Genomic DNA, 25947 nt, shown 5'->3' with positions numbered 1-25947 from the left:
ATGGAGATCTCAAAAAAACCAAAAAAGCCACAACCCTCAGCTTCTTAGTCTGCAACAGATGGTAAACTTGGTGCATCTATAATAATTAAATCCCAAAGCAAACATCAGCTTTCTCAGTTCCTTTATATCGATCAACGTAAACTAATAATTTATCTGGTGTATGTGACGAATGTAGGCAAACAAGAAGGAAAAAAGGAGGAGACTTCGTTGATATAAGGTTCAGTGGCCTATTCGAGTGTTCCACTACTAGATGAACTGTTGTTCTGAATAATTTTACTAGGGCTAGAATTTGAAAAATTGGATTTGGACATAAGGTCCAGGAAAATATATAGTCATTACTTAACAGCCCATCAGGAATAGAAATGTTTGGTTCAGAACAGACTGAAGACCTCTTCTGCGGACAGAGCATGTTTGTGTCTATGATTTGGCAGCCTGGAAACATTCAATTAAATGCGCTGTCGTATTTCCAAAGAGGCTGAACAAATTAATTCGCTGTCATTATTAAGTGCTATCAATTTAAGTGATCATGTGGTTATACAGGGATAGTAAATATGTAACACACAATTACTATAGTCAATTGAATTGTGAATCAGCTAATTTACAGAAGGCTTTTCAAATCTGCACAGGCACTGGAAGTGTAATCTGGAAATTGGTGTCACTTTTTCACACTTCAGAAATACTTTAAAAATGTGAAGACAAAATCAAAGTCTAAATTAAAACTATTATGTAAATAATAGTGTAAATCATCACTATTACAAGGACAATAAAATGCAGGAAGCACATTTGCTTCAGCAAAAATTCAATGAGAACAAGAGCAAAATCCAATAGACTAAACTCACCTTCTCGAAATTTTTTTGAAGCTGGCTTGAAATAAGTCCTCCATGAAATGTCTGTGGTCCCTACAGAGGATTTCTGTCATCAGTTGCAACAACATTGGACTCTGAGACAATTCTAATGCATCTAACAACTGAAAAAGAAATAATGTATAACTTAGCCACACCGGATAAAATCAAATCAATCTAATGAAGTAATTATTTTTTAATACTGACCAGAAGCAGATGCACAGAAGTGTTTATTTAATGTGCATCTGTAGATTAATCTTCTGAATAAAGACATAACTCAGAAACCAAAAAGCTGATTTCCTTATGTGAACTGAGAATCTCTCTCTTTAATTCCAGATCCTGTGAAACACTGTTTCTAGATGTAGTTCACTGTGGCTTCTAATTATGTATTTGTTAAAAATACTGACCTTCTTAATGCAGTCTACATAGTTATTGTGCTTCAAGGTTCCTTTGGGAAATTCATCAGACCTCATGGGAAAATTGAAAGCTACAAGTTGATCAAGAGCATTCTTAAGGTCATTAAGTTTTTCTCCTGTCAAATTAGTGAAGAACGGGAGAATTATCACTGCTTGGCCCTGAAGGGGAAAAAACAAACCAAAATCAAACAACTGTTTCACACTTTAAAAAAAAGTTAATCCCTAACTATGAAGCCAGCTGAATAGGACCACAAAACAGCACCAGTGGCTGTGTTTACTAATTCAATGGCTTGGTGTACTGATAAAAATATGTTATGTAGCTCCTCATCTTTCCAGCTGCTCGTATAGAAAACAGCTTTGGTCACTGTTGAGTGGGAGTTAAAAGCTATTTAATATCTCACAGCTGAAATGGCTAGGAATAATATCCCATTGTTCTTTTAAGCAAGCATTCATTCTCACACAAGTCGTCAATTTAATGCACCAACTCACAGCCGAAGCAAGATCCCAAACTTTATTTATTTCGAATCCATGGGAAAGTACAAAACTCTGTCTAATTAAAGGTAGGCTGGCTGGGAAGCAACTATGCAAAGCTGTTTCATAAAGTACAAAATTTTTTAATATTCTACTCCAACCCTTATGTTCCAGCATCTTTTATAACTTCTGCTTTCAGTATGCAGTACTTTATCTCCCTCTCCTGATCAAGCCACATATAGCAGTTAATCCATTAGTACTGGTCTCATACTTGCAGACATGAACATTAAATAATGACAGATGTTCATAATTTGACCTGTAGGAAATGCCACTCATAACTAAAAGTCTGATTAACCATCATTTCTCAAATGAACACTTTGGAGTTCTAAATAATTCGCTGACAGTAATTTTTTTCCTAAAAATTACAGGCCTTTCATCTGAGCAAGGGAAAAAAAAAACCCACTTTAAAACAAAACATGGTATCTGTGATACTGTCCTACTGTAATATTGTCTGAAGGACAAAAAGGATGATGTACAAGTTTTAGTATGTTGAACAGAAGAATAAAAAATAGAAGTGGTGTCTGTGCTATAATTTAAGACAAAGAACAGGGAATTCCATGAACAACTACCATTCTAATCTGGGGAAGGCAGGGAAGCCATTGAAGTGAGCAATTTACCTTAAGATTTAAGCCTAAACTCTGATCAGTGAGTAGACTGGTATAGGTATTAAAAACAGCTGTAAATGCTTCATGATTGGTATTGAAAGAAACCGAAGAGTCTATCTGGAAAGACAGAAGAAATAAAAAAATTAGTTGTTTTTTTTTTTACCTAATCAAAGAGATTTGTATTAATGAACAATAAAAAGCCCATGAGCTATGGAACTGTTTATTTCCAAAAATATACTGAATTAACAGAAAGCACATAAAGACTGATTTTGGTTTTAAAAGGACTCTCAATAAGAATTCTAAAAACTCCTACACAGTACAAACACAATCATAATGTTGGATATTTTTCAGTTAAAAAAATATTAAGCTCCCTCTCAAAGCCAAATTTCTTACTAGTCACTTCACTGCCAGGTAACACAGCAATACAGTTTGCATTCTGTATCCTAACACATACCTTTAAACCAATTCAAGTTTAAAATAACTAATTATCAAAAAGAAAAATAATTCTCATATATTTGTGTACAGCTACTTTTACAAGTTCCTGAAAAGCCCCAATAGGATATGCAGATAATTATGTTTTCAGAATAGAGAAAGAAAAAACTGAGACCAAAATCCCAATGTAATGGGAAATTAAAGATTTTAAAAATAAAGATATTTCTGCATTCTTTTGATACGGGTAGAACTCCTACATTGTGACTTTCTGAATACCAACATGGCAAAGAATGTTATCAGAGGCTGCTCAGTTTCAAAGTTCATTCTCTGCACTCGCACCAATACTCCAAAAGAGGCAACAAAAACATGAGAACAATTTAAAAAAACAAAAAAGAGAGGGAGAAGAGCAAAACCTAGTAATTTCTGCCTGTCCAAATATATTTTGTACTATGTTGATTAAAAAAACAGATTCTGATATTCTCCAACTACTTTCTTTTTTTTTTTTCCCAAACACAAAGCATTAGAATGAAATAGCATTTTTTGAAAGAAAGATACAATTCCTACAGAATTAGAAAGGTTACCTGGATTTTATAAAGCAATGCATACCTGCAGAACTTTTGCCAGCAGGGTCAAGACTGCCATTTTGCTCTCAGGAGCTGAACCTCTGGCCCACCAGCTGTCCAGTTTCTCCCAGTTTCTTAGTACAGCTGTCACCAGTTTTGCTCCTTGCTGCTTGCGTACAGCACGCTCCCTAAAACTCTGATCTAACATGCCATTCAAAATGCTACCAACCTGGAAGGAAAAAACAGGTAGATTCTTGTATCCCAAATTAAAAGATGATAAGATCACTTCATTGGTACGGGCAATCATTAAAAAAAAAAATCAAAAGCAATGCTAGATTTAAATCTCAAAAGGATAAAGGAGAAGGCTCTCTGCAAGAAATTAAAAGAACATTCTTCTTAAAAAAAGAGATTTCTGTCTAATTTACTCATGTTTCAATCAGAGTACAATGCAGCAATTCCTTCCCATACCTTTTGTGTGAATATGGAGGAATAAATGATAATCCAGAATACCTCTAAAGATCAGTACTTGAAAATTTTAGTATGAAACTGAGAAACAGCACATATGCTAATTTATTTGCATTCATTTTGGAAAAAAAAAATAAACCCTGGTATAGCAAATATTAACTAAATATGTTTGAAATCTCTTTTCTTCCAAAAATAATGGTTAGTGACTTCCAAATCTGAATGCTGCATTCTCCACTTGAATAGCTGGCAACCACTTATAAACTGGATTATCAACCTTGTAATTTCACCAGATTTGGATGGCAGAGTAAAATAAATTATTTTCTTCTTCCTTATGTCACAAATGCATAAAACTACAGAAGAGATATCAAATGTAATCAATAATACATTTTTTTTAAAAAAGTAGTCAAAACCAGCAGATGACAATAAAATGTTTGACCCAATTTGGATATTTACCTTAATTAAGCTAATGGGGACTTTTCACACTATTGCCACATGTAGCCAGTGGAAATTAGTAGCATATCATTTATCAGAGACACTTAAAAAAGTTAATGGCGTGCTCTGTACAGGAAACACTACAAAGTCATCATAAGAAACAGCCTTTTAAAACATACACATCTCTCTACAATCTAATTAAACAATTTTTGGTAGCATCAAAAATTATGCTCCAAGTGTTTTAAACTGTTACTTTCAAGTAAAACCTTTAAGCATAATACTTTGGATTAAAAAAGATCCCATTATTTTTAAAAAGGTGATTCTACTTTCCTGAGAATCTTTTTAAGCAAAAAGGAAAGTGGATTTTTGGTCTTTCTTTTTGACACTTCATCAGAAGCACTGAAGGAAGAGCTTCTCAATTATAACATGTTTCCTTCCTGGACCTGAAAGTGAGCTCTACATCAGTAAGTACTGTCAACCAATAGGAAAAAATCTGTTCAGCAGAACAAGCGGTGCTGACACTGAGTACATGACAACTACCCCGTATTTGTTTCAGGTCAGGAGGGTTGTGTGTGTGTTACCTCTCTCTTTTTAATACTCTAATCTATCTCTACTCCTGTCCTGTGGACTAAATGCCCATTAGTGGTTGGAGTTCGTCTTCCAGTTTAGTTTTATCCAGAACAAATCCAGTCCATGTGCTCTGGGACCACTCTGCAATGAAAATCTAAGCACAGTAAATGGGTCCTTGCTTTGAAAGGACATTCAGGATTCGAAGTACTATGCAAAGACACCCTGAAATCCCTAGATTCAGGAGAGGTAATAGGTAAGCACTTTCCACTCAGTTTGATTTGAGATGACAGAGTGCCTAAATAATGTCAGCTTGCCAGAGATCATGAAGATAGCACCAGTAAGACAAGACAAAACCAATCAACCAACAAACCAACCAACAGTCCCCCCCCGCAACCAACCAAAGAAACCCAACCCCAAATAAAACCTATCAATCCATTTGCTGTCTGAAATTCAACCCAAGGCACTTCTTCCCCCACTACACACTTGGTTACATCCACCTCTAACAATAATAATAATGAAAGCGTTACTTCTAACATTCCCTTTTGATTTTGTCCTTTTAAAGAAGTCCAATACCATTTGGGGATTGCTGACACATGACTCCATAAGCTGGATTATGATCACATCCAGGTTTTTCAGCAGTTGCTGATTGATGGTTTCTGAGAAGAGGCTGTAGAAATACTGTCCATGAGCAAAATTGATCAGGTGGTTCTGAGATGCTCCTGATAGTGGCACAGATAACACTACGGTGTTCAACAGCAGACTTACTAGCTCCTCACACTGTGAAAATCAAGGCACAGAGTTATCTCAAGGAAACTACATTTCATTTGGAAACTTCCTAGAAAAGCATGGGGTTTTTTAAGCTTCCGTTCCAAACTTCTTTCTTTTACTAGAAAGCACAACATAAAGCACTAACACAATGCTGAAATGCTTGTTATCCACAACTGTCCCTCAATTAAGCCGGTGAATTGTTACAGCTCCTCTGTAGGAGTATGAATAAAACACCTACTAAAAATATGGAGAGAAGACTATCGATGAGTATTAAATTACGTTGAGTATTAAAACTGGAGAACCATATCCTACCTGGTCATCAACAGCAAAGGCCAGCTGCAGGAGTTTATCAGCTAATCGCTTACTGCTGATGTCTAATGATGGAAGAGATATCCTTTCACCCCCACGTGCAATGCCTTTATAAACAACTGAAAGAAGCTTGGAGCCAACCGAGAAATGAGGCCTTTCATCCTATGGAAACAAACAAACAAACAAACAAGCAAACAAACAACAATTAATATAAACTGAAAAAAATACCATAAGGCCTTCCAGTCCATCTGTATAGCTGATGAAAACACTTGAACTCCAGATAATTTTCTTATAAAGCAATGCAAATATACCATGACAAGACACATTTCTAAATGAGGACCGAGATTTGAAATGAGACAAACCTATTGTATACAAAGTTCAGAACAAACGAACAGTAATTTGAAAGTCTTCAAAATATTTTGATCCTCCTCCACTTTTTCAGGTTTACTGGACTACAGAAGTAAAATGAACAGCTTAGTCAAAATGGGTGGTACACAAATGGCAAACCATGCAGCTCCTTGATTATCACTATACTACAATCACAAGTCTAGATTTTGCTAAGACAGAAGATGGATGGCAACACCTGACAGAAATTAAATAGTTGTTAAATACAGCCTTACTCACAAATTCTCAGCCTTTGTGGCTGTTGCATAACCTGATTCCCTTCAACTCAAAGTAAAATAGACATTTACTACAATCAGAAACTTAGTAGAAGGAATTTGAATAATATAGCCTACAGCTCCACCCCTCAGCTGCTCTCTATCTTGTTTTCCTGCAATTCAGACCCACTACATTGCTTCTTTATTATTCTCAGAAAATACTCCTTTTCTAATTTCCCTTATGATTTTGAATGGTCTCTGTTTAAAAGCTGTTGAAAAAATGCCTCCTTTGTAGGACAGTTAATCCTGAGTTTTTGAGTTTTCAGTCCTGTGAAACTCACTAAAAGTTTTAGAACCTACATTCTGATTTCCAGGGTCTCGAGCCAACCAGAAAAAGAATAACTATTATGAAGATTGTTCAAACCTTAGTTCTCTGCTACTCAGATTCATGAAATAACCATAACACATTTATTTCTGATCCCATTCAATACCAGCTCTTCACTGTTAATCTCATTTTAAACAACTTCATCTGATCTATTCTCTGTTTTCATCCTGGCCTTTTACACAGGAAAAGCTCTTCCCTGTATACAAATATTCAACATTATTTTCTGGATAAATAATTACCTGACTATGAAGAACAGAATGAAGCAGGCCAGATTTCTGGAGTTGCTTGCAGGCAGAAAGGACAGCACTAAACTTAACTTCATCAAAACGTGCATCTGAATTAAACAGATCAACAGAACAAAGGTCCTCAAGGCTAAAGACGAAAGAGAAGCAGTAACATTACATTGGTTGGGAGATCCATGTGCATCCGTAGACAACAATGTTTACTTCCCCATTTTTCACAGCCAGTGGCATTTGTTCCAGATTCATGCTTACCAGACAGTCCCTACTTACCTCTGGGGTGTGATTCTTTTTTTTATGCACAGTTTCAAAGATTCCTTATAGGGAGTTTTAATCAAAGCTTTCAAGAGTCTTACTGAGACATCTGGGAGATTTTTCATTACTTGCACATCAGCTGTGTTAAAGCCTATGTGTGATGGATCACACACAGTCATCACCACAAGCTCTGTGAAGGTTGCATTAAGCAGTTCCTTCTCAAGTAGCTAAAAGGAAAAAAAACCCCATTAAATAAACCTTTAAAAATTCATTGATTTCCCTATTTTATTCTTCATAACTTATCATTAATCCATCTATCTAAAATGAAACCAAACATGAAACAGTAACTATTCTCACTGACTTTCTCTTTTGAAATGTCTGACTTTCAATCAATTACGGGAATGTACAGAAATTCTATAAAAATAGACATAAGCTATCTCATCAAACTGCACATAAGATCTTTAAAGTCAACATAGGCCTGTTTCTGTCTTGATTATACACCTGTAAATCCTGATGTACATCTCTGTGCACACTCTTAGAGATTTACTGCAAACAAGAAACAATCACAGTCTCAAAACTAAACTTTGCAGTGTAAATTTCCTAAGAGAATCATAATTGCTACATTTTATACAGTTGAATATGGCTTATACTGCATCAAAGCTAGGCAATTACAGAAAGAATTGGCCTATCTGCCTTTCAAGCAGCTACCACCTCCACACATCTAATGCCATCAGGAATCACACAGGAAATATTCATTGCAAGTACTCCATCTATAGAACACACATATTTAGCTACATGTAAAATTTGTATCTTATATTCACTACAGATTTCAGTGCCTACCTTCCAGAAATCCTGCTGGCACAGTTCCAGGATCGTGGTGACAAACTCCATGATTCGGACTATAATTGTGCACTTGCTGTAATTGTACAAGTCTCTCTCCTGTGGACTGAACGTGCTGCCTTTTGAACTGCAATCAAAGCACTGCTCTGCTGCGTGGATATCGTGCAAAGCAATAGTTTCAAGGAAGAACCGCACAGCTTCCAAGAATGAGGAACTTTCATTTACACCTAGGAAGAATCATACTAAGTTGAAATGATACAGCCGCTCTGAACTTCTAAATATATTGTTTTGTGCTTGGAAGAAAACAGTCAGACTGAGGTAACAAACAGAAAGGCACTGCATCTCACACCAATGTTTTCTGAAAGTCCTATGCCAGTTCTAAATATTAATATTGTGGGCAATAAAGGGTAGTGTTCTACTTAATGATCACTACAAGCACTGATCATTACAGGCACTCACTAGTGATGATAACTTAGGCAAATGTAAAAAAATGGGTAAAAATTTTAAATCCCTCGTTCTGAATGACTTAGCCCTCTGCTAACTGCATCCAACAATGATCTTATGGTACTGTTTTAAACCAAGACACAGATGACACTGACAGACCACCTGAAACTTGTACAAGACGTCATACATAAAGTAACTATGCAACTGTACTATCAGTCATTAAAACCATTTTGTTTAGACTGACTTGCAAGAATAATTAAAAGAAAAACCTTTTGGGAGACTCAATGGCTACATAAGGTATTATTAGGTACCTGATCAAAATTCAAATACAAGGCTTTTGGACCTGATGCTGTTGATGCATCAGGAACTGAAGAAAGGTAACATGTACAGGGCTTGAAGTCAAAAGGTGACTTCTTTCATTGTTTTCTGATAGCTGTCTCCAGACATTATTAAGGAGCAGGTAAAAAGCTTCAGAAGGATTTTAAAAAAAAAATAAAAAAATCTATTGCTCTTCTCAGCAGTGGGAAACCAGCAACAGAAAATAATTTTTGAAGATGGGATAGAGTAAAAGAAGCTGCTGGTAAGTAGATGTCTCAGAGATAGAAATGCAAAAGAGACATATTTCTAGGACTAAAAAGAAACATTTTTAAGATACAAAGTACTTCACAAAAAAACATCCCACTACAACTGTCATTGAAAACTTCCTACATTTACGAAAAAAACTTCAAGTCCAAGTTAAGTACTCATCTTGGATAGGCTCTGTGTAACACACGTGAATGAACCTTATGCAATAGACAATCACTCACCCAGTATTTCATAAGGTTTGATCATTCGCAGGTCAAAGAATGTATTGTAGCAATCCAGTGCTGCTAAGAACATATCCATCCACTGCATGACAGCCTGTAAACTGAAGGGTTCCTGCATACCACGGAGAGTTGGCTGAGAAAGGATCCCAGATGGATTTCTGGCATCAGTGCCCCCTCCTTCAAATTTATTAATGAGGAAAGAAACATCTCTGGCTTTTAGAATATCAGCCAGCCAAGAAGACGGAGACTTGTTTCCTGATAGAAACAGAAATATAAATTCTCTAGGAAAAATGCATTTCAAACTAGCAAGGAACTAGAGGCAAATGGACTAACACACACAAACTTTGTGTTTTAAAGTGGGTCTTCTAGCAGAAAAGGTATTAGTTCTGCTTTAGCCTTGGTCATATTGTTAAAATTACCCATAAGGAAGAGGCCAATTTGTAAGATGTTCCCACTAGTCCCCCACCAGCAAATTCTGCCTTTTTAGCTGGATACTACAGCAGTTCTGGGCTTGGAAGTTCTCCGTCCTGCCTGGAAGGAAGTCTGCCATAAAACCCTCTTCTATGGCCACAAACCATGAGGTTCCCACAATACCTGACTTGCACTCTAAGCAACTACTCAGTTTCTATTTAACAACACTGAATGAAGAGATATTTACTTCAAAAATAATTTTTCTTGTAATTAATACCTTGCATGGAAAACACAGAGGAAAGGCATGCACAATATTTAAAAAGCAAAGATAATAGTGCACTGTGACTTAAAATACCTGGTAATAAAGGAACAAATTCATAGAAGAGCTCCATGGCTTTATGTCGGCAGTCTGTCTGAGGCCGTCCACACTGCACTAAGAGCCACATGACAATGTCCAGAAGACACACTGACTTAGTAGCTGGAAATCCTCTGCAAAGAAATATTAGGGATTAGCAATCCTCTTGACATCTACCAAGAAGCCACAGTCTTCCAGTTGAAAGAGATCAAAATGTTCCATGAGCATCACAGCATTTTATCTGTCTAACCACAATCCATTTGTACTACAAGGAAGAGCCCTTCTACAAGCACGTCTTTCTCTTCTCCTCACTCTACTTTGGATCCTCAGACTGTACTTTGGATCCCTAGACTCCACTTTGGATCCCCAGAGCATACTCCTTGTAGAAACAATTTACAATGCAGAATCAGGTATCTTCCCTTCTCTTTGTAACTCAGAGATGCAAAAATGGAGATTAAAGTTTAAATAAGCCTGCACAGTTTTTCTCCAATCCCCTAACTATCCAGTCTCTTAACTTATCAAACACCACATCAGTGACCCAAATCTAGACCCAACTTGCCAATTTTTTAAGATCACATGATAATTTGGGTAAAAAGGGACCTCGGGAGATCTCTAGTCCAACCTCTTACTCAAAGCAGGGTCAGCTATGTGATCAGACCAGGCAACTAAGAGCTTCATCCAGCCTGATACTGGATCCATTTTTTGCTTCTTCCACCTTTTTTTTACTGCTCTTTAATTGCTGATCATCCTGTTGCAGCTTGTTCTGCTTCTGCTAACACTTAACAGCAGTAACAAAGGCTTTGGAGGAATTTCCTGCAAGTGCTTTGTAGCACCATTGCTAATGTTATTATGAACACTGCTGTGAGGGAAACATGCTTTTCTTTTCTGCCTGTCCTTGCTAAACTATAGCAAGTCCACCATGCTGCAATAAAGAATGACCATCATGATCCTCTCATATTATGTCCAGCATTTTCCCACCAGTGGTTCAACAGACATACCAGGACATTTGTATCAGCAACTGCCATAGGATGAATTCCTAATTCAGAATCCCAAGCATTTAATGGAACTACTGACATAATTCATTAAAATGTAATATTAAAAAAAAAAAAAGGCAAATTGCTGACCGTGGTACTCGTCGTTTTCCTTCCTTGTTCAGAGAAGGGGCTTTATGCTTGATGATGCGCTTCAGGTGATTAATAGCATCACAACATTGTTGTGCAGTACCTGTTAGAAAGAGAGAATCGACATCTATAAGTAAATTCTAGTAACCTGGTTAAATGAATCAAGATATCAGCACTATAGACACGGTGCAAGAGACCTACACAGAGGATAATGTGTATCAGCTCCACCACTCTCTGCTTCTACAGTAAATTTTTCAAGGGCGGAGAGCAAAACGATGAAATAGCAGACAGGGTAGCATGGCCTTAGCCAGCCCTGAGGCCTCCAGTATAAATATGTATTCTATTTTCCGTGATCACGCCTAGAGAAACTAAAAATTTCCCATATGAGAATTTCTTTTAGGACCTCTTCTATCACAGCCTGAACTATTCCTTTGAAAGACATAAAGCTTTGTTACACCAGTTCTTGGGTTTATGTTCTAATTACTGTTAACTGATGAAAGTTAGAGCATTAAAAAAAAAAAAGAGACGAGTAGATTTATTGAAGAATCGCTAGTACTGTGTAAGAGGTCATAGATTCTTCACACATCTTCACACTGTTGCAGAGAGTAATGACAAAGCAACCACGAAAGGGTATTATAAAATGGGGGAAATCTTTCACAAAATACATAGAAATGTCAATTTTTGGAGTATTTTGTTTGTTATAAAAGAGTAGACTAAGATTCTCATCAAGCTACGTTTTACACTGCGTAAGTGCAAAACCAGGACTCAAATCTGAAGGACTAGTAGCATTTTTAGTGTTATTACAAAATTGTTAATCACCGTAAATATGATAAGGTTCTTTCTCCTGAGCTCAAAATATTCCACCTTTATACATTGCAAGGAGTTGATTCAAAGAGTTCTTAACTAGATATCAAATTACCTCTCTACCAGTAATGAAAAATAATTCTTTCTTTGTTGCAAAAGAAAGCACATCTACTTTTCTGACAGTTACGGTTTTTCTTTTTTAACCCAAGATTCAACAGGATGACTTTTTTCTTCATTCCACAGTTCATTAACTATAGCTCACCTAATGACTTCTCATCTGTATGGGCTAAGGCCAGACTTTCCAGAAAAACAACCAGGGCTTCAAACACAAACTGTTCCACCAGAGAATTTTCTTCCCTTTAAAAATCAGGAAAAAATTTAACAAGAAACATGAGTAGAAGAAGTACTAAGCGTGAAATTCTAACTAAAAATCACCAAATTAAATACTGTAGAGATAAACTGCACAAGATGTTTTCGCAGAAAAGTACATCTAAACCAGCTTAAAAACTAGCAGTGACATTTGCTGACCATCCTGAAAAGGCATAAATAATTCCAATACATTTGTCATTAAAAACTTAGATTTATATGTTCCCCACTGGCAGAAACTACAAAATTATAATTAAATTATAATAAAAAATATTAGGCTAAGTAACTCAATTTTACAGCTACCATATGCATTAACAGAATGAGTGTCAGTGGATGACTGAGTTCTACAATTCTTTTTAGCTCACTTAACCTTTAGTCCAAGCTAGTTACTGTTTCAAGTTCTGTTTGCTCACCTAAATTCTCTGTAGATACTGTTAAAAGCGAGTGCTGCACCCAGTCTCTTGAAAGCGCTGGGGTGAAGAGCAAGACTATACAACCTTTTAAAGAGAGACTTTGTGTTTGCTGGGCTTTTCTCCTGCTGTCTCGGTGTTGTCTGCTTAATAGACCATTTCAAAAATTCTCGTATGCACTGACCACAGAAATCTCTCAAAGTGCTGTCAACTGGATCCACTATGCCACTCTGAAATTACACAAGATTATTTCATTGCAGGAATGAAAAAAAAACGCCATTGTGTCAGTGCAGTATTAGAGCAGCTTATTTACGTGGTATTATTTGTAAATTAAAAAGCTGCACTCACAGTTTCCCAGAAATTAACAAAGTCCAACATTGCTACTGTCCAACGGAAGGGCAGCATTTCCAGCCCTCATAGCACTGAATTAAGCCTCAAAGATCTGGATATCTATTCCTGTCTCAGCTATTGGTTTAGGAGTCCTGTCTAAGTTACTTCAACTGCTGATGGGTGAGTTTCCTCTGCTTTAGAAGTGGTGTGACAATACTAACTTTCATTTAAAAAGAGTACTGCAAAACCTCTTGACCTACTTTGCCTCCAACCACTTTAGTTCAGTGCAAAAGCTAGTTTGAAATTTAAAGCTTTTGCACCTGGTGAAAGCATTAGATACTTAGAGAAAAATTAAGCACACAACAAAAGCAATGTCCATTCAGGGGGATGAGTGGTGAATGTACTTCAGGAGTTCCTAGTATACACTGATGATAGAGTGTTTCATTAATCCTATAACAATTCTGAAGATCATATAGCTGTATTTTGAGAATGCCAAAGAAAGAGAAATCCATCATCAAAATCTCAGTTAAGAAGCATTAAATGGTCATTAAAAAACATTTTCTTTCTTTCAGACAATTAAGGGGCCATTATATCTGTTCATGGGTTCCTAGTTCCTTCAGTAGTAAAATGATGCTAGTTAAAAATGGCACAGAAAAAAGTGAGGAAAGACTTATGACCTACCAAGATAGCTTCCAGGAATGCCACTGTATCTTGACTCTCAAACTTTTTGTTGTTGGTAAACCAGTGAATGAGTTGCATGACTAAAGGCTCATATAACTGTCTCGTTACCTGAAAAGAGTAAACGTCAACTACATTTCTAGGATTAATACACTTATATGCTATTTTGCTATTCAAAATATGTAACAATAAAACCCAGTACTTTGAAAAAGGGTCTATAAAATTAAAAGAAAGCTTCATATTACATTCCTGTATCAGGGATTAAAAAAACCAGACAGTTAAAACTCGTTACCTGCTTTCTATTCCATTGGTTTCAATGACCTCCAAACTTACTTTCAGTAAGATCCTCTGAGACAAAGCACATTGCATGCCACAGACCGATATGCCAAGACACAGTCAGGTAAACAGGGAAGTTTGTTTCTTAATCTGTATTTACGTCTTTACCACATACATTATTCTGACTTCCTGGACTTCAACAGTTTTACCTGTAAATCAACCTGACTGAACACTGTTCTACTGAAACATGAAGGGAAAAACACTAAATACGCTTATATATGCATGTATACATGATTATAATGCAGTGTGTATGCATCAGTTTGGACCATTCCAGACATTGTTTTCCTGTGGCTTACATTGAGCCACATGCCAGTAGAAGAGGTTTCACCTAAACTGGTAACACAGAACATGAAGTCTCTTTGGTCTAAAAATAGATCTGGATGCCAGGGTCCAAACAGCAGTCTCAAAAGCCACAAGACTTGTAATTTCAGCAAAGCTGAACCTATGTGTCTGTTCTGTTTCGTGCAACAAAGGAGAAATACCAAGTTCAGATGTTTAAATTAAATATATCATCCTGAGATGTCAAAGAGGCACTTACAAATTCCCTCCCAAATGTTTTTTTCTGTGATTGCAGCTTTGCACTCATTCAGTATTGAAACAATCAACTTCACCTCAAATTAATGTATTGAAAAACAACTACAGAAATTAAATACAGTGCTAAAGAGTGCTATTGCCACAAGCTCGCTGAATGAAGCTTGAAACTCGAATCTCTCTTGTGCATTTCTCTGAGTTACTCTGAACTACACTGCATTATAGAAGTCTTTGAAAAGGCCTCCACCCCACTCCCAAACTAAAATAGAACTGCAGCTTGAAAAATACATTACATTTGAGGAAAAAAAAAGGCAACAAGTTAGGAAAACTTCTGACAGGAAAACTTCTAAATAAAATTACTAATTAATTCCCACATTTAAAGGTATTAAAATGCTTATAAATAAATCTACTTACCTGGTCTATGTCACAAGCAAGACGAAGCAATACTGGAAATACTCGCTTATGTAAATGATACATAGGTGGGGGACCCTGATGTCCTTCTGGCATCTGAGTCGCTTTCCCCAACATGTATGTGACTATGCTGTGTAGCAGCTCACACGCTGCAACCTGAAATTTAAAAATCCCTTTGGTTATGCATCCATTACTTTCACAGAGAAGATAAAACTGTGGCCAGAAGAGAGTAAGTCACGAGAAACAGTGTACTTGAGAATCACTCCAAACTATACTAAATCATTGTTTCAGGAACAGATTATGACCATGGAATTAATTTATGGACATACTGGCCTTTTTCTTAACGTTTTAGTCTCTGTCATGGGCAGTCACATTTCAGCTGGAGAAAATTAATCACTAGAAAAGTCACCCATCATTATGTTTTCAAGGATACTTCCATTCTTGACCCTCTTTGCATATCACCATCCCAATCCAGGACAGTAAGAAAATATTTGCTTAAGTGCTCTGCTGGATTAGGCCTGCAAGTTCATAGGCTAGGCATGAGAAGAAGGCCAAACAACAATGAAGATCCACTAGTTTAAAATATTCATTTTTATGTTAAGTCTAACTATTAAAGCCCAATGCTGTCTGACAGAGCTTAGTGCAACCTCTGCTCTTCAGTTTTTAAACACTCAGAATAACACCATCATGACAGAGCAAAGAAGTACATTGCTACCTGTGAATTAATTAAAATAGGTTTTTAGTCACAAGGAAGACATTATTTTATGCAATATTTATCAGCTGGCACAAAACAAAATGTAGAGAAAACATTAATACTTTTGTTTGTCTGTCACTTGCAGAAAGAGCCAGTTCAGTCACACGAGGCAAAAATAAATCCAAGTAGATGACAGGCTTCATATCTGCAAACGGTACAGCAAAGCTCAGACGCTTTTCAGTGTCCCAGGATACACATTTCTTCATCATCTCTTCTGCAGAGGTAGCTAACGCATTTGAAAAAAGATCAAAACAAGCTTTATATCATACACATAGAGTGAGTATTTACATAGCTCAGTCAAAACAATCTGTAACCTTTCAACTTCAGTTAGATTGCCATGCAATGTTAATGCTTTGTAAAGTACAGTAAAAACTGTAGCCAGCATTTCAGGAGAGTGTTGCAGCAGTGTCCTGGTTAGAACGGCTGGGACCAATTCATCCCTGGATGGGTGTAACCCAAAACTGTGTATTCTATAGCCTCCATGCCATTTCCCAAAAACTGCTGTCAGTAGAGGCCTGCAAGGTGGGAAGATGTTCCTGTACCCTTTTATGGAATTCCCCGCTCTGATATCCTTATATGGAATTCCCCGCTCTGATAAGAGGGACTGAGCATCCACATGCCCTTTTATGGAAATTCCCTACTCTGAGGGAGGGACTGAGCACTCCCGCCTGAACTGGAGAGTATATAACTGGGAGTTTCAGAGCCTTGGGGCTCTCTCTCGTGGGACCCAGAGGAAGACAGCAGACCACCGCTGCTCCCAACCAGGCTGAGACCACCACCGTCGACTGGACTGCAATCACCACTTCTGACCAGACTGCAGCAGCTCTCCCACCAGCAGGTTTATTCCCTCTCCCTTTGCTTTGGACTCGGGGGGTGGGCCAAGGTACACCACTTTTGTTCATACCCCAGGGTGCTGGGTTTGTACATTTGGGTTTTGTGGATTAAAACCAATTGTCTGTCTGTATAATTGTACTTATTGCATTATTTTAATAAATTGTTATTCTGACTTATAAATCTCTCTTTTGAATTGAGTTCATTTTGCCTTGCTGGTTAACTTTTAAACCAGCACAAGCAGTCTCCAGTTTCAATACAGATTAAGTTTGGAGACAATTATAAATCCAGCAGACATTGAATCATACTCGATTTAAAATACTTCTTAAGACATCCAACTTTTGTCTTCTAATGTTATAGAAAATTCTTGAAGGTCAATCAGACAAGATCCAACATACAGACTCCTGCAATTGCACAGAACATGACTACATCCCTGGCTATCTCTTCCAAGGAAAACTGGCATACTTACTCCCTTCTCTCCCTATATTTTCATATTCGTTAATTTGGTTAACAAAGCTGACCACACTTTGTATTTAATTTCCAGGGAATAAGGCTACTTTCCAACAGTATTTAGGAGTAAGTAACGGAGAAGTATGTGGTAGAAAGAAATTTGATTGTAAAGGCAGAAAAAACAAATGTAAACATAAAAAGAAAGGAACAAAATTTCTTTACAAATACATTAGTTTCTAGACTACCTAAATTTTGCACTGACTAAAGTGAGAACTGTAGTTAAAAGGTGAAACAGGTACTTAGGAGTTACAAACTGGGGCAAAGTTTTAAAATGGCTTTGCAGCCGGAGGGTGAAGGGGGGGAATAAATAAAACCATATACTCAGATGCATATATAATTTTTTGCCTTTAATTGTAGTTTTGTACATACTTTCTGCATTCCATAGTAAGTTGGTGAATACTTTGCTCTACTAAGCCCCAGAACTGAATAAAAGCAATTTTGTTTAAAGAAGAGCAACAAAATATAGGTATCCTTGAAAAGCTCATGCATTCCCATAAAGTGATGCTGAGACCTTAGTGAAATCTACCTTCAAGAGAGACAGCAGAGGCATATAAATATTTTTCTTTACACTGACAGTGTACTCACCTGTAATTAAGTTGTGGTTAATCTGCCCTCCCAAAGATCCAAGAAGACGTGCCACTCTAGTCCTTACTGCTTCCAAGGAGGGACTATCTTCCTGAAAAATTCAACTGATTAATATTATTGAAAGAAAAGTTACTTCTGTACAGAAGTAATTCAGTTTACAGAGTAAATGAAGGTTTTATGGTTCTTGTTAACATAAAGATTAGAAGGTAAAATAAAGAACCCATGGGGAGAAGAACTGCATCAAACAAGAGAACAGTTTTGGTTTAATAAGCAAAAGGGGGCAAGACTGGAAAGCATTTTCATCACATTTTGTGAGCTTTCAATTGCAACTTTTCAAGTAAACGTTAAAATTTTAGTAAAATTTTATTACCACAGATAACATATACCTATATATACCTACAGAATGACATAACAATCTAAAAAGTAGAAACAAATTGAAGCAAAAATTACTCTTTTCATTTGCTTTAATTCCAGAACACAAAATTTAGATACTGTATATATATATAGAATTATAGAATCATTTAGGTTAGCAAAGGTCATAGAGACCAACCATTAACCCAGCACTGCCATGTTCACCACTAAACCATGTCGTCCCCAAGAGCCACATCCATGTTTTGTTTTTTGAACACTTCCAGGGATGGTGCTTCTACCACTTCCCTGGTCAGCCTGTTCCAATGCTTGGCAACCTTTTCCAAATATCTAATCTAAACCTCTCCTGGTGCAATTTGAGGCCATTTCCTCTTGTCCTGTCACTTGTTTCCTGGAAGACCAACCCCCACCTTGCTACAACCTCTTTTCAGGTAGTTGTAGTTCTCCAGGCTAAACAATGGCAGCTCCCTCAGCCAACCAATTTTTATAAGCAACCTGTATGGGATATAAAATTTACTCATTTTGCTTCACAGAATGATTAACGTTGGAAGGGACCACTGCAGGTCATCTAGTCAAACCTTCCTGCTTAAGCAGGGTCCCTAGAGCATATGGTACAAGACTGTGTCCAGATGACTTTTGAATATCTTCAGAGAAGACCGCCCCACCACCTCTCTGGGCAATCTGTTCTGGTGCTTGGTCACTCGCATAGTAAAGAAGTTCTTCCTCATGTTCAGGTGGAACTTCCTGTGCATCAGTTTCTGCCCATTGCCTCTTGTCCTATTGCTCAGCACCACCAAGACGAGCCTGGTTCCATCCTCCTGACATCTTCCCTTCAGACACTTATAGATATTGATGAGGTCCCCTCTCAGTCTTCATTTCTCCAGGTTAAATAGGCCCATCTCCCTCAGCCTTTCCTCATAGGAGATGCTCCAGTCCCCTAATCATCTTTGTAGCTCTCCACTGGACTCGCTCCAGGAGCTCTATGTTTAAACACCACTAGGTTGGAAAGAATTCTACATATAGGACTAAATAATAGTTTCACGCCTAAGAAGAGGTTTATTCCAAGTTAGCTTGTGCACTGGAATATACAAATAAAACTACACTAATTTTGAACTACTGGTCACTGGTCAAAGTGATGCATATGTTGGCCTCTAAAGACAATAAACCTATCCACACAAGATAATTAAAATAAAAAGCCAAAAACTTACACATTCACAAAATTCTATGTGCACAGTGCACCACTGCTAAGCTGGTACCTAATTTTGGGTGTTGGAGCTAAATTTTTGTTGCCATAATATATCAGTCTGGCAGTGATACTGACTTACAGGATTTCTTCAGTTCCCTTTCCTTGCTTCATTCCCATTCTCACCCTAGAATAGGAATCTTTCCAGACATGCTGGTGTTACAGTTTTTTGAACCACTCTATAGAATGGGATTTATTAAACTCATCTAAGGTAGAAATAACCCTCACCAAAAAATGCAAACCAAACACGTAGGCATGCAAGAAAGGAAGAGAAACAGTGGGAAGCAAATAACATTTAATTCTAAAAACATAGAGGATTCTTACCACTGAAAATGTCTTTGCTTTTCTTATACGCTGTATCACAACTTTATTATATCCCTTCTGGGCTGCTCGAGAAAGTTTCCTTACTTCCCAGTTATTCTGGGATTCAACTGATGAACAAAAAAAGAGCATATAAATCAGTTTATTGTAAAACAACACTCTGGTTTTGCCCATTTTTATTTTTAAGATGTGACAATTATTCTTTCATTTAAAACCTTTATTAAGGAAAATATAATATTTTAATAAGTCTCTATTAGTGAAAACTAAGCTGATTTATGCATACAAAGGATATACCACAGAGAAGTGACATATAAAATGGCTATAATTAATGATTGTTTAGCAGAAGCAAGTAAATCCTAGTTTAAAAAAAGAGGTAAATTTTGGGGTGTAAGGGAAGCTGTATTGTTCCAACCAGAGGAAGTACAAAATATAGACCAAAGGTATGTCACATCCACTTCTTTAGGCATTAACTATAAAAAATTATTTTCCACTCCCTTAAGACTACCAATTTTTTGCATGTATGTACCTATAGATGTAGAGCTTTTCAAATAACCATCAAGAAGAGGTAGAACATCCTTGTAGTAAGGTTGCATCATATGTCTGGGGATGTGAGCTGACCAGTCTTCCAAGGCATCCAGTCCCAGATCGGCCATTGGGATACAGCTAAGGCCCAGCTTAAATGCAGTCTGTGTGTCAAATATAAAACTATCAGCCTTTCATTTTTATTGACTACTATTATTTAAAGGTAAAAAAACCCCAAGTTTGAAAGCATTTAGCATACAATACATATCCTTTCGTAATAACTTTTGCCTGCTTAACATCTCACTCAAGATCAGCACAGGAGATACATATTATATTGCAACACAGGCACTAAGAGCGTCAGCTTAGGTCAAAAGCCAATTCCAACAATTTACTTGTTTATCCAAAAAGTCAAGTCATTTGTATAATATATCTCACTGAAGACAATATAAAGCTTAATAGTTACCTTAATAGCTGAGCAGATACTAACTTTCCTCCAGAATGTTTGCATGTATTTTAGTAAAAAAAAAAAAGTGCTAGCTGTACATCACTTTGACCCACCTGCAGTGCAGGAATATAAGCTTTGATATCAAGCATGATGATGTCATGTGGTAAAGAGAGCAAAAAAATAAGACAGGATGCCAACAACTCATCCTTATACTGTTTCATTTTTGCTGAAACCTAAAATTCAGATAAATAGGTCAAGAACAATCATAAACCTTTTAAGATCTTAACTTAGCTGTATCAATACCCATGTAAAATAAACAAGTCAAAACCCAACAATGGAATCTCATTCACTTGCACACAGTTGCCAGAAAGTAATTAATACACAAGTATACAGTTATTTCTCAATTTTATATGAATAGGTGACCAATACATCTCTTCTGACATTAAGTAAAAAACAGGTAGAAAAAGATCTTAAAACCCCTCTAAGTTGCATAGCCCAAAGAGTAGGAATACTTCTATCATACATGTGAGATTTCTCAGAAGATACAATTTTGATTGAATCGTGTATGTTTATATTCAGACTAAGAAACTTAGTGAGCAAAATTACTTACCTCTTTTCCAAACTTTACAAACAGTGCAAAGCAAGACCTCTTTTCTGGGTCTTCAGGACATTTTCTGAGACTCATTGGACTGACACCCTACAAAACAGAAACCACACATCAACAGTATTAAAACACGCGTAGTACACGGTACAAATATGAAACACAAGATCAATTCAGAATACATACATCATTGTCCAATACAAACCTGGCATCTGTGAAAACTTGAAATGTACCTTTGATCTTTCAAAGGTTAGAAACTAACATTAACACAGTGCACCGAGGGTTGACTTTTTTGAACACACTTAATGCCAATAAGCAAGAGACATTATTGAAAAGTAACTTTTCCATGGCTTAACTTTCTCCTTGTCAGCCCGTCTAACAAACTACAAAAACCCCAAACTTCCCTAACAGTGGATGTCCAGGTGGCAAGAATGATGATGGAATAAGAAAACATCAATTTACAACAGCATCCACACCACGAGCATTTACAATGAGTTCCCAAATTTTCTTCAACTGGTGCCATCAGCAGCAGTGGCAGGAACAGCTGTGGGCTCTGTGATGGGCTACACACATCAGGTACAAACACCGTCACTTTAACATAGCTTCCATGCCACAAACAGCGCATCCACCAACAGAGCATCTTATTTCCTGTGGAAATCAATGAGAGGAGTAGAAGAATACTCCAGAAGACAAAAAATTAACCCATACATGTCTCTGCTGTTCTGGTTAGATTGTTTCTATGTCCAAGCTATCTTTTGTACTGCCTGCACTGCAAGGGTACTTCCTATCTCCGTTCACCCAGCTCAGGATTTTGGAAAGAGCATTACGCATGAATGGTGTCTCTTCATAAAGTGGGTTTCTAGTCTAAATTTTGACTTTCTATGTGCCTGTAGCTAGAGGCATAGAAGGCTATAAATATTTGAAACAACCAAGTAACAGTTTCAACGAACTATTTTCCATAGTGCATAAAATACTATACATAAAGAACTGCACAATCACTAATGCAAAGTTACCTCTCCACTGGGAAAAGAGATCTCACCTCAAAGTATTTTATTCTCTTGGCAATTTTCATCGTAACAGAAAGCAGCTTGTAGAATCCACTAATAAGAGGTAGTCTTGTTGAATGCATAATAAGCTCATAACCAAATGAATACATCCAAGGGTTAAAGTAATCCACATGTTTCTCTGGAAGTATCTCTCTAAAACAGAGGCACAGGAAACACAGGGGTGGAGGGGAAAAGAAAAAAAAAGAAACCAAATAAAATACGTTTTTTTAAACTTTCATCTCAGTAAAAGAATGGAAATATTGCTAAAATGGAGCAGCTCCAAAGACAGTGAGGGAATAATTGCATGCTGCCTTCCGAGGCAAGCATAGGAAGATTTTTATTTTGCTTTAGAGTGCGAAGTTACTTCTTCCTTATTATATCTTGTTACTGAATTTATATCCTCACATATCACATTTCATTATTGAGACCATAGTATCCTTAGGGAAAATCAACTAGACCTCCACAGGCAACTAATGCTGTACCTTTCACTTAATGCCTCTTAGTACTCTATGAAGACTGTATTTCTTGTCTCTGAAGTATTTAGGATATATGCTCAGTATAATACTGAAAGTTACAACATATACGGAAAGACAATTACACCCGAATAATGAAAGTGAATGACTTGTTTCCTGTACTCTTCAAAAACACCTGAGCTGATGAGCGGGTATGTTTTTACCTATGACCCAGATAACTGAAAACTCCTTACTGTCTCCCCGCTAATCATCTTGTGCATTTTGAAATATAATCTATAAATCTAACTCAGAAACATGCATCTTAAATAAATCTGACCTCAAACTTCTTCCAACCACTTTGTAACTTCCAAATTACATAAAAACATATCAATACCTGCAGAATTCCACTAGATTTAGAAAGGCAATAAAGTCTGTTGGCTTTGTTGGTTGAAGATTTGAAGCAGGGTCAGAAGTAGGTCCAACCAAAGCGCTGTCACTTTCATTTTCATCCTGAAACCAAATATTGAAGCAAGAACACCAGAACTGACAATACAGAAAGCATTTACACCATTTTTTGCCAGATAAATAGTCTATCTCTTTCTCTAGCTGCTACTAGCTAGTCTGACACAAAGGACTTTTAATTGACACATCAACAATTCAAAGGAGTAATAAGGGATGCCTGTTTCTGAGGAGAAAAATCAAAACCAGTAGATGCCAAAGCAGAAAGTCTAAAATAACAGATTCTGTGAACTTCTACTGAATCTGATATTTCCATCCCCTAACACAAAACATCTTGCCCAGTATGAATGTTATTTTGATGACACTATAAGGTGCTATCTAAGCATAACAAAAACAAAACAGGGGATGTGATTTTGGTTCCCCTACAACAGCAGCAATTAATGGACAAGTCCTCAGTTCTCACCTGTTCATTAACATCCAGTTTCTGAACAGTCAGGTCCAATTTCTCAATAATCTTCAAAATAGATTTTATAAGTTCATCATACAGCAAGCGATTCAGGGATTGCAGTGGTGAATTTTCAGTAAGAAAGTTTGCATCTTCAAAAACACATTCCTTTGTAGGAGGAAAAAAGTTTGCATTTCAAAACACAAACGAAAATTAATTCTTTAACTTATAAACTAACATTTGAATGATCCAGAAAATGCAGTTTTAGATGTTTCTCAACTATGAAAGCATAAATTAACCCATTTAATTCATTTATCAACATAAAATCCAACTAAAACCAAGAAACAGTCCTTCTACACTATGACATTTAGAGAAAGTCTAAGGTTAGAAAAGCAGCAATAAGACTCAGGATTGTGCTTCCTTTTGTATTTCCATGTTAACTGTGCTTTTACCTTCATTGTGCCACAGTTCAGTAGACTTCTAAAGAGATACAGATAGTCCTTATAAGTCGGTACTTTCCATCTCCCTGTCCCAGCCTCTCCAGCTTCAGAGGGTTCTGTTGATCCAGAAGTTTCTTTTCCAAAAAAATCCTGAAGGGACACAATATTTTTCAGATACACTGCTGTGGTGGTTTAAGCTTGGCTGGATGCCAGGCGCCCACCAAGCCACTCTATCACCCCTCCTCAGCAGGATGGGGAGGGGGGAAATAAGATGGATTAACTTGTAGGTCAAGATAAAGAAGAGTAATAATGCAAAGGTCACATGCAGAAGCAAAGGATTACAAAATATTTATTCTCTATATCCTATCAGCAGAGAATGTCCAGCCACTTCCTGCGAAATAGGTCTTTGGTAATGTAGCAGACCCTCCAAAAGACAAATGTCTTAATAATGAATGGCTCCCACCTCCTCCTTTCTCCTAGCTTTCACTGCTGAGCAGATGCCATATGGTATGGAATATCCCTTTGGTCAGTTTGGGTCAGCTACCCTGGCTACGTCCCCCCAGCCTACTGGTGAGGGGGGAATGTTGGGAGACAGTGCTGATGCTGTGAGAACACTGCTCAGCAGTCCTCAAAACACTGGTGTGTTATCAACATGTTTCCAGCTGCAAACACAAGCACAGCACTATGAGGGCTGCTGTGGGAAAAATTAACTCTGTCTCAGTCAAATGCCAACACAACTGCATATGTAACTACCTGACCCACGCTAAGACACAATTTAAAATTACTGTTGCAGGTAGAAATATTAGCTTTCTCACCAAATCTATCTGAAAAGAACACAAAACAACAATCTCCTTCCAAAAAAAAAATCTCTAAAGCTCTTATCCTAGTGCTTTGTATTTGAGAGAATCTACAGTTATCCTGCTGCACAGAATTAAAAAGCTTTAAAATCCTCCCTTAACACAAGCATTCAATAACACTTTTAAAATGTCCAAAATTTGTTAACCTGGAAGAAAGCCGGATGACTTTAATTACAATTTACTTTAACAAAGACAACACAACCAGCCAAAAGTCTATTTCCTGTCATTTTTCCCATTCAGTACAAGAGGCACATCCATATTATGCTGAGCAGATGTGGGGATGAGAGACTAGTAAAAACTGAGCCAATAAGTAACAGCAATAATGGACTAATAACAAAATGGATAGTACTATTTTTGCATTTTTGGGCCTTCTGTTTACCTGGTTAGATTGTCAAGAACTGGAATGTATACTCCAGGAATCTAGATGAAAGAAATATGTTTAAACAATTATTTTACCTTTGAAAATGTGATCGGCTTGGAGAAAATTCTGATTAATCCCTGATGCACTGAAACAAACAAAAAACCAAATTGCCTGAACTGACTTAAAAAGGCACAGCATCCATATCACTTATTACATTAACAATGAAATAAATTAGTCTTCTATTTTTTATATTCTGTCAAGATAAGGGAGAGGTAAAGGAAAACAGATTTTTCCTCTAAGGATGAAATAGCCCAAACCAAAGCCTTAACTCTAGGATGTTTCACAGGGAACCAATTTTGAACTTACTTGTGACTACTTTTTCTTAATACTGCTTTGACTTTTTCCTGTCTCTGAATGCAGTGATGCCCAAGGCATTGCCTATAATGCCCTTT

The 25947-nt window shown here is 37.0% G+C and overlaps 1 protein-coding gene across 2 annotated transcripts in view; it reads right to left on the bottom strand.

Annotated features, from left to right (window-relative positions):
* PRKDC (protein kinase, DNA-activated, catalytic subunit) overlaps positions 1-25947 on the bottom strand; it is an 86008-nt gene that overhangs the window by 47443 nt on the left and 12618 nt on the right. For both annotated transcript variants that reach the window (XM_027674190.1, XM_027674198.1), the window contains exons 14-40: positions 25591-25640; positions 24290-24427; positions 23856-24005; positions 23328-23443; positions 22475-22634; positions 21445-21531; positions 20948-21067; positions 20394-20553; positions 19871-19977; positions 17935-18025; positions 16071-16234; positions 15258-15410; positions 13980-14087; positions 12972-13198; positions 12455-12549; positions 11392-11491; positions 10268-10401; positions 9502-9756; positions 8252-8478; positions 7430-7638; positions 7157-7289; positions 5937-6095; positions 5430-5633; positions 3433-3618; positions 2407-2511; positions 1250-1417; positions 840-967 (exon numbers count right to left, since the gene is read on the bottom strand). In XM_027674190.1, the coding sequence (XP_027529991.1) occupies positions 840-967; positions 1250-1417; positions 2407-2511; positions 3433-3618; positions 5430-5633; positions 5937-6095; positions 7157-7289; positions 7430-7638; positions 8252-8478; positions 9502-9756; positions 10268-10401; positions 11392-11491; positions 12455-12549; positions 12972-13198; positions 13980-14087; positions 15258-15410; positions 16071-16234; positions 17935-18025; positions 19871-19977; positions 20394-20553; positions 20948-21067; positions 21445-21531; positions 22475-22634; positions 23328-23443; positions 23856-24005; positions 24290-24427; positions 25591-25640 (3934 nt within the window). The remainder of the gene's footprint in view (positions 1-839; positions 968-1249; positions 1418-2406; positions 2512-3432; positions 3619-5429; positions 5634-5936; positions 6096-7156; positions 7290-7429; positions 7639-8251; positions 8479-9501; positions 9757-10267; positions 10402-11391; positions 11492-12454; positions 12550-12971; positions 13199-13979; positions 14088-15257; positions 15411-16070; positions 16235-17934; positions 18026-19870; positions 19978-20393; positions 20554-20947; positions 21068-21444; positions 21532-22474; positions 22635-23327; positions 23444-23855; positions 24006-24289; positions 24428-25590; positions 25641-25947) is intronic.

Source organism: Neopelma chrysocephalum, unplaced genomic scaffold (assembly GCF_003984885.1).
Source record: "Neopelma chrysocephalum unplaced genomic scaffold, ASM398488v2 Primary Assembly neopelma1_22, whole genome shotgun sequence".
In the NCBI taxonomy this organism is placed as follows: domain Eukaryota; kingdom Metazoa; phylum Chordata; class Aves; order Passeriformes; family Pipridae; genus Neopelma; species Neopelma chrysocephalum.
The sequence above is the reverse complement of the archived record's forward strand: the minus strand, read 5'-3'. Positions and strand labels throughout refer to the sequence as shown.